Source organism: Etheostoma spectabile, chromosome 14 (genome assembly GCF_008692095.1).
Source record: "Etheostoma spectabile isolate EspeVRDwgs_2016 chromosome 14, UIUC_Espe_1.0, whole genome shotgun sequence".
Lineage (NCBI taxonomy): Eukaryota > Metazoa > Chordata > Actinopteri > Perciformes > Percidae > Etheostoma > Etheostoma spectabile.
In genome coordinates this window covers 15,436,053-15,445,076 of record NC_045746.1, presented here as the reverse complement: position 1 = coordinate 15,445,076, position 9,024 = coordinate 15,436,053, and the positions used below count along the sequence as shown (strand labels likewise).

Here is a 9,024-nt window from a genome sequence, read left to right as displayed (position 1 = left end):
CTCAAGGTAATGACAAGACTCCAGTAAAGTATTGTGCCTGGCCAAATAATAGTCTGGCACACAACCCCCTTGTAAAACCACAAGGTGCTGTTTTTACAATTCGTTATTTTTGTACAGATTAAACAAAACAGATGTAATGTATTTATGGGTGAGCTTTAGAATTTCTGGTAGGTTGATTTTTCTACCTTCGCAAAGAGCCAGGCTGGCTATTAACAGTCTTTGTGCTCAGTTAAGCTAACCAGCTGCTGGCGGTAGCTTAATATTTACCGTAAAGACGAGAGAGTGAAATCAATCTTCTCATCTTACTCGAAGAAAGCAAACAATCATATTTTAGAAAAAAGTCAAATTATTCTTTTAAGCATTTCTATTACTTCTTCATTGTTGTTTTGATATGTTTTGGCTGCATAATAGATTTAGTTAGAACCATTAAGTGCCAAAGTATATGCAATCATTGCTAAAGACTTTAAACTTAGATTTGATCTGTGACTTACCTGGTGTTCAATATGCAGCAAACACCACTCATCTGGTATTCTGGGCAGGTAAATACTCAAAAATGTGACCTAAATTTGGTGATACATGAAAGAGATTTACAGAAGGTCAAACAGCAGCAGTTCCCAGTTCAACACTGAAGCTCAGTATGCTGAGGAATGGTTGAGTTTAATATGATTAAATTAAAGAGATAAAGAGCTAGAAGCAATGTGTTGACAACCACAGAGCGTAGCAGCAACATTCCCCAATCTGTTTCCTAAAGTTTTCCCTGCAGGATCTGATAGAGAGAGAGAGAGAGGTGGAATGCACCCACGGTGTGTGAAAGCATCGTCAAAGTGATGAGACATAGAGAGTAACAAAAAGACGAGAAGAGGAGGTGAAGAAGTGAAGGTAGGACTGCCACTGGTTGAATTACACTTGAAATACTGTTTGATATGTGTGTTTGAGTTTGTACAATAAGTGTGTGTATGTTTAGTGTGTGTGTGTGTGTGTGTGTGTGTGTGACGGCTTGGACAACTGTGGAAAACTAGCTTAAACCCGGTTTAAAAAGAAGATGTTAAGGATAGTAAGGACTGGTCCGGCCATCAACGTCAAATAAAAACAACGACAACAGCAACATCAACAACAACAACAATATCAACATTAACATCATCATCAACAACAACATCAACAACAACAAAATCAAACTGAAAAATGAAAAGGGAAAAAAAAAATACTCTGGTTCAGAGTGTCTCTTCATCTTTGGTATAAAAATGGCCATCCATGGGCTGCATTTGATCCACAACTAGGAAAGACTACAGAAATTGTCAACAATTTCTTCTATTGCTTTTGCACTGATTGGTTTAAACCATTAGCTCCTACTGAATCTACTGTTTGTGTTTCACTGCCAGAATTTTTTCCATAGTTTTTGTTAATTTTATAATTTTTTTCTTCTTCCTTTTTTTTTCTTCTTTTTGCAGTGTGACAAGCAAAGCGGGCTAAAAACATCTTAAAGCTCATAAAAAAGGTAAAATGTGGCAGATAAAAAGCACTAATGTCATTGACAGCAACTTTGCCATGTAAAATAATAATTATGATAATAAAAAACAAGTTCAGCATTTGCAACAGACTGCATCCACAATGCAGCATGTTTTTTTATGCTTTCATTTTTTTCTCATTGTGAAAAATCTCTTCAAAGCTTCTTCTCCCCCCCCCAAGTCTTTTCCCCAAACGTACATTTTGTTTTCTTCTGACACTTAGTTACCTCTGACATAATAATTATCAAAGTTTTCTTCTAATGAAGAAAAGGAAAAAAGCTCTTCTCTATTAAATCTGTACAGCTTATGTGATAGATTCATTTTTTTCCTCTTAACAACTCATCCAGTGTCTTGTACCCTCCAAGTGGTCCAAGAGACTGATTTAATTTGCTTCCCCCCCCCCAACCAGACGTCAGACTTTAGCTCCGTAAAAAGTTTCTGACGCAATTCAAATTAAGGCCATGAAGATTCAAGAAAGAAAAAACACTTTGTTTTTGAATATATCTAGAAAACTAAAATTTAACACTAGAACATAAAAAAGAGTGAAAAGAAATTGTAGCTTAATATCTGAGGAAGACAATCTGTGTGTATCTCAAACTTGACTCCCTTTTTCTAATTACAAAATAAACTTCATCACCTACCTGCACAGTCAACCTTTTTTTGTCATTTTTTCTTGCTATTTTTTTTCTTCTTTTTTAATTGGTTGAGATTTTTCTTTGAGAAACTTTTCAAGCTTCAGCCCAGCCCCCCTTCAGGCAGGTTCCCAGACTAAACAATTTCACTTCTTTGCACTGTGCCCAGCAATTTTCTCATCCCCTTCCTCAGCACTCCTTGCCTCCTTCTTGCTGCTTTTTTCTTTTTCTTTTTTTCTCATAGGCCAGGTAGGAAATGAAAAAAGTGTCTCTTTTTTGGTGCCTGGGCAATCTGGAAGCAATCTCTTTCTTTTTTTCTTTTCCTCACACTCACAGTGCAGCCACCTTCTGTCTCGAGGCAATGCTGTCACAGGAACATTTGCTCAGGCCGTTGCTATCTGATGAAATAAGAGAAAACAGAGAGAGAGAGAGAGAGAGAGAGAGAGAGAGAGAGAGAGAGAGAGAGAGAGAGAGAGAGAGAGAGAGGTGCCATTGTAATCAAAGCACAATATTACAAACACAAGTAAAGCAATAGAGCTGACAGCTGGACACCCAGCCAGAAGACTGAAGCAAAATGAAGCACGCTAAACAGTTGTGATCGGGTCAGAAAAGCGAAAAGTTCTGCCAAAATACTGAGCAAAAGACAACGACAGCCTGGAGTAATTTGAGTCCTTTATATCTGCGTCCCTCAGTTCTCTCATTTTATTTAGAATAGTATTTTGTATTGTACTACTTCACTGAATTTTTTGGCCAAAGACAAATAACTTGACATGACATTCATCACCTGACACAATATACAGAGATATAAAACTCAAATGACAAATGTATATAGTCTCACAATATAAATCGTCATAACACCCACGCGTTGGAATGTGAAACAAAATGAAAATATTGTGAAAAATAATAATCATAACTAAAGAAAATGATTCATAATAAATAATAAAAACTACACTGAAACGACAGAATACCATATTAAAATGGTTGACAGCAACTATCCGGCTTCACTGTTTGACTTACTTGGACTGGTATGAGTATGTAGGAACATGTTCGCCAGCCCCGTCCACCTGGATCTGTTGCTGCTGACCAGCCACCTCCTGTGACGAGGGAGCCACTGTCTGGGGGGAGCCGTCCGTCACCACTCCCTGGGGGACACGCACGGGAGGAAATGTGTCAGCACTGAACTTTAACAAGCATCTCCCTGCAAAGCTTGGCACTTACACACTACAGACTGTAAAGCCCCCTCAGACAAACTTGTAATTTTGGGCTTTAAAAATAATGATAATATTTACCAAAAAAAAAGACATAAAAAACCCCCGCTGTGATTATTACCTTCTCAGACAGACGGGTCTATCATTCTGAACTCACACACGAGCAATTCTCCCACCCAAAGGACTTCAACATTTAAAACAATATTCTTTTTCCTCAAAAGATGCCAATATACTGCTTGTCAGAAATGCATATGAAATAATGGTGGGGGATACTGAAATTGTTTTAATTTATACACAGCAAAGATGCAGACATGCAAAAATGCTGTTTTGAATTGTAACATGTCACTCAAATGTGATAACAGCATTGTAAGAATAACAAAAGAAAAACCTTTATATTTAAGCTGCTAGAGTAGAACAATTATATTGAATGTGAACAATGAAAACAAAGAAGTTTAATAAAATAAGCAATATACAAGTCTCATCAGCTTACTGTGACTTGACCTAGGGGTTAGTGTGTGTGAGTCAAATATGTACAAATAACAAAAAAAGATCTTTAGTACAAAATGTGCAAAAATGCTTGTAGACTTTTACATCTTTGAGGTTTAAAAAAAGGTTATTAAAGATGACCATGTGCACTGAATTTATTACAACAACCTCTCAGCCTTTGTATGTGTCTAGCATTAACGATAGCCCCTATCATTGAGTCATCTCAATCACCTTTAACAAGCTCTCAAGGATACAGCGTCCTGTCCATACATCAGCCCTGCAGACACTGGCTGATGCAGTGATATACACTCCACTGCTGATGCTGGAATTCAGTAGACAACGGTGAGGATGAAATAGGTATGATGCGCCATGGGCTACACTACAACTACATTTCTCTCCTCCGTCCCCTCTCTTTCAGCTTAGGACGTGGGTATAAGAGGTGTGGGGGAGGAGCGACTAATGGGCCTGTCAGGGGAAACTGTCATTGTCCATGGCTGGTGGGCTAACCAGAGCTCCGTGGCTGACGAATATGTGTGTTCCAGCTACCTACCAGCCCGGACCGGCTGTGGCAGAGAAGAAGAGGGAGAGCAGAGAGCAAAAGAGAGAGAGTGAGACGGAGAGGGAGAGGGAGAGCCAGCACCGCCGGCACTGTGTCTCATTTCAGCTCCTGTCATCTGATACACGACTGATAGTCCATCTGAATACGACCGTACTGTCAGCCGCCAGACAGCCGTCCCGCTCTCCTCTCCTCGACGGCCTGCCTGCCTGCTTGCTTTCCACGTTCATCATTTCACAGGCTGGGCTGCCCGAACCTGCCAGGAGCTCAGACAGCCGCCGTAGAAGTGACAAACTCTGTGCTGCACTTGAACTGTCTTTCCCAAATACTATAAAACTTCTGACTCATCTTGCTTTGCTTGCAGTTTTCCCCCCTTGTTATTTGCTGGTGGTGTGAGGCCATTTGTTCAGAGAGAAACACAAGCAATTTACAGCATGCTTCAAATGTAAGCTGTCTATTTAATAAAGAACTGAGCGCATGTGGGTGTAAGTGAGCGGGGTGTCAGGAGTAATGATGTCCTCCTTTGGGTAAACGTAGGCAGATTTGTGATTATTAGTAAGTACAGTGTGCATGCGTGCGAGTCTTACCTCGACAGGGACGGCTGTTGGAGGCACAGGAGTGTACTGGGGAATGTAGGTCCCTTGCATAGGCGCCGCGGCAGCTGCAGCAGTCATATACTGAAACACAATGAAAAGACAATATCAAAATAACTGCTAGACATCACAATCCAAACGTTACATACCAAATGCCGATCCAAAGTGGGACAAGAAAGACTAAATAGATATCCAACACTGATATTCCCAGTAAGTTTCATTCACTTCAATTAGAAGTGAGAAGTGAGTGTCAAGTCCAATTCAAAACAATTGGGAATGTGAGCTTGCTGTGCCTTCAGCATCCTTTGGAGGGCGCTAAAAGAATATGTGTGCTCTCAGAGCAGAGCAGAAGAGAGTATGTGAGGTAGACAGAGGAGGAGGAGGAAGAGATGTCCAGCTGTTCCACCAAGACTTCATAGACAGGCAAATGCACCATGCCATTGGGAAGAAGATAAAGAAATATGTAAAAAAGTTGAAGGGAATGAAAGAAGAGTGAAAGAGAGAGAGAGAGAGAGAGAGAGAGAGAGAGAGAGAGAGAGAGGAAGCAGTTAAGCAGGTCTGTTGCCTGTGGCCTATATTCCTTTAGACATGCCTGCCCTGGCTTTTAACTGGGTGCTAGCGTACTCCATGATGGCCATTTTACAGACGTGACACACGTTACATGACAGCCACAGGGCTTTCACATGCAATATGAATGAGGTCACGGGCCTGATTTGCCTGTGTGTGTGCTTCTTTTTGATTAGCACATGCCTGTGGATAAGAAAATGACTATGAACTATTGAGTGAATGAGTTCTCCTGTGTGCAGCTGTGTGTTGGGAACTTACATGCTTATGTGTGTGTGTGTGTGTGTTCTTGTGAGAGACAGACAAAGACAAAGAGGCTTGGAACGATAATGCTGCAGTACAGCGCCAACGGATGTGATCCCAGATAAAAGCCACCAGGCTGCCTTTCCGCCTCTCCCTGTCTTCCTGCTGCTTTTCCGGACCAAGAAAAAAAAAAAGGGAAGTACAATCCCTTTCTTTCTGTCTTATTTTTCCCTTCGCCTCTCAGCCCCCCTGCCAGTGCTAAAAAGCATGGCGACAGTATGCTGTAGGAGGCAGTAATGGAGGGGCTGTGCCAGGCTGCGGAGCCTTTCTTGGCCGTGGGCCCGGCGGTGCTGGTGAAGTGTCATTACCGGCAGCGTTGCTAATGGATCGGGTACGGCTCCACCGCTCACCGCTAATGAGAGCAGCTAAAGGCCATGGACATGGGTGATTAACTCCCCCACCGTCGCTACACATGGCCAGTAGGATGCCCTGGGATGGTGTGCGTTCGGATGTGAGTTTGACTGTGTGGGCCTGTGCGTATGAATTTAAGGTTATCACACCTTCAGGGCTGTCACACTCAGGACCGGGTGAGGGGGCACATCCAGACTTCCTGACACATTACCACATTACCTCTCTGTCTCATCCCTTCTTCCCTCTCACCTTCCTGTCACTCGCTCTATTCCCTCCCTCTTTTTTTCCTCTCTCTCTCAACCTGCTATTGTCTAAAAGGGCCTATCAGGTTCTTGAAGTGACCTTCTCCCTGGTGAATTGAAACCATGCATACCAATTTTCCTCAGGACTTTAAGTCTCCGCCTTTACTTCCCATTAACTTATTCAGTCAACTCACCTGTGAGGGCTGCATGAAAGCAAATGAAGGGAAGCAGGAGATAATTAGCAATATCCAAATCTCCCTGTCAAAGGGATGATGTCCATTTGAAATGTTATATTTCTCTGCAGGACTGCAAAAGGAATTTAAATTAGATTTAACAAGAAAATTTAATAAGATAAGGTTTTTCCTTCTACCATAACCATTAGTTAACCTATTTAATGTGGCAGGTTGAGCAAGGGCATATTCCTGCAGTCGCTGCTATGGAAAGTCAGGGGGATGTCAAGCTTGGCTACGGTGAATTGAGTTGCTATGGCAAAAGATGATTTTTGTCCAATTTCAACTTTTAATACTTTCCTGTCCATAGTCAGGGGACAGGTTTGGGTAATATAAAACATCCCTAATTGGCAATAAATGGTGTTTCACTCTCAGCCAGTCACTCACACACACACAGACACACACAGACACACACACACACACACACACACACACCCGCGCATGGACGCGCACACACACACCCACACACATACACATAAACACCTGCAACTGGAGCAGATGGCGTGTACGTATGTTTGATGAACGGGAGGCCTGAATAGTTCCTTAACGAGGCTAGTGTGAGTAGACTCCTTAAGTCTCTTCTCTACCATCACTCTCTGTGACACACAACTAAACTACAGTATAAAGTCACACCGCAATGCAGCAATGTCAGGACAACAAAACCACAACATACCATACCATAGACAGCACCACTCTGGTACCACAGTGGTTTGGGCCTCTGCACTGAGTGAGACAGTGCAATTTATGTTTGGTGGGTGCAAGGATGATAGGAAAGTTTACTTTCTGATTTTCTCTAGAAATCTTAGTTCTGCCACCGTTGGGCTGCAGCACAATCCATTAGCATGTTGAAACGTTCAAATAGATCATCCACCTCTCTGTCTGTCACCCAGCCTCTATATATATCTATCTATCTATCCCCTCTGTGTTGACATGCTGTTCTGTTGCATCGCCTGCGAGGTGGAGGATAACAGTTGGTCAAGGCAAGAGCATCTAGCTACTCATTGTAGGTTATTAATGGCAGAGCAGCGTGGGGATGGGCTCTGATGACTATTGATCTTAGCTGTGGGGCTCCACACAATGGGAACTATTGGAGCTGCACTCAGCGGCTATGAATCAAAGTGCTGTACCACTTCACCGTGAAAGCCTTCCGTATGTTGGCTCCCAGGCTTTGTTAACACCCTGCCTGTAGAGATTTAAAGCATACTGGTAAAACTCTGTGTCATCTTTTTAATCACTTGCTTAAACACATTCGTATCATCATCATCATAACTTAAATTCATAAAAAAACTTTAGAAAAACTAATGATTTTACTTCTAATTTAGATTAGTGGCACCATAGTTTTTGGCTTCAAGTCCGTAAACACATTTAGAATGCATTTGTAAAATTTAAAAAGGTCATAAAAGGTTATCCCTTCCCTTAACAATTACCTTCAAGGTCCTGCAGGGACTTAACTGCTCAGTGGTACTGGGAATCAACCAGATGTTTGAATGTGGAGCTACAAGGGGAGAAAGTGCATGCACAGTCAACACTCGGGTAAGTAAAGGTTAAATATGGCCACACATGCTTATGGAAATGTAAAATAACATAATGTACTTAGACTGTCCTATAGAAAACCAAGGGAAACCGCACAGATAATAGAGGGAAGCTCTCACACAAATCTGTCTTCCAGGGACAGAGAAGCTGTCAATCACCACTGTCACCATGACAACAGAAACCTGGATTCTACATGCCATGACAGAAATAGGATGGAGAACATAGAGGGAAGGTCACCTCTTGTCATGTCGAACACTATGTCGTTCACACACAAACGCAGACGTTGAGATGCGTACAAACACACACAAATACTAAAATGATAGAGCATGTGCACATCAACATGTGCGCAGCGACTTACAGGCAAGAGCAAGCACAAAGCATGACAGATAGACTTCTGCTAAGTGGTGAGAGCACGGATATAGTAAATAAATCAGTAACAGAGCAATATGCACCAAACCTGCTAAAATAAATCAGTGAGGAGCATGGATGGCATGTTTATGTGTGCCATCCATAAACAGTGAGCCTGAGGTTCTTCAGCATTCTTTAATCAAGTTGTTCAAGATAGACAGACACCAAAGTGAGCTGGGTAACTATACAAGTTGTTTAAAACAGAACATTTTCTGGTGAAGCAGCTAAATTCCAAAGCGGTGACCTTCAGACGGCCCCGATCCATGCTTCCTCATTATGAGGTGAGCTTTTCCTTGCCACTCCTTTTTAACAGGCCTAAGTTAGGCCTGTTAAAAAGGAGTGCCCTCCGTGCCGATCCTGGCTGCAGAATAACACAGCGTTCTCGGAAAGCAATGGTCACCACACCAGTGTCG

The 9,024-nt window shown here is 42.0% G+C and overlaps 1 protein-coding gene across 7 annotated transcripts in view; it reads right to left on the bottom strand.

The window, feature by feature from the left end:
• Positions 1-1,393: 1,393 nt before the first annotated feature.
• The window catches only part of rbms3 (RNA binding motif, single stranded interacting protein), a 277,803-nt gene continuing 270,172 nt past the window's right edge, over positions 1,394-9,024 (bottom strand). For 6 of the 7 annotated variants that reach the window (XM_032535585.1, XM_032535590.1, XM_032535589.1 and 3 more), the window contains 3 exons: positions 4,975-5,064; positions 3,155-3,279; positions 1,394-2,535 (listed from right to left, as the gene is read on the bottom strand). In XM_032535585.1, the coding sequence (XP_032391476.1) occupies positions 2,532-2,535; positions 3,155-3,279; positions 4,975-5,064 (219 nt within the window). In that variant the 3' untranslated portion in view covers positions 1,394-2,531. The remainder of the gene's footprint in view (positions 2,536-3,154; positions 3,280-4,974; positions 5,065-9,024) is intronic. The other variant, XM_032535593.1, reaches the window with a different exon arrangement.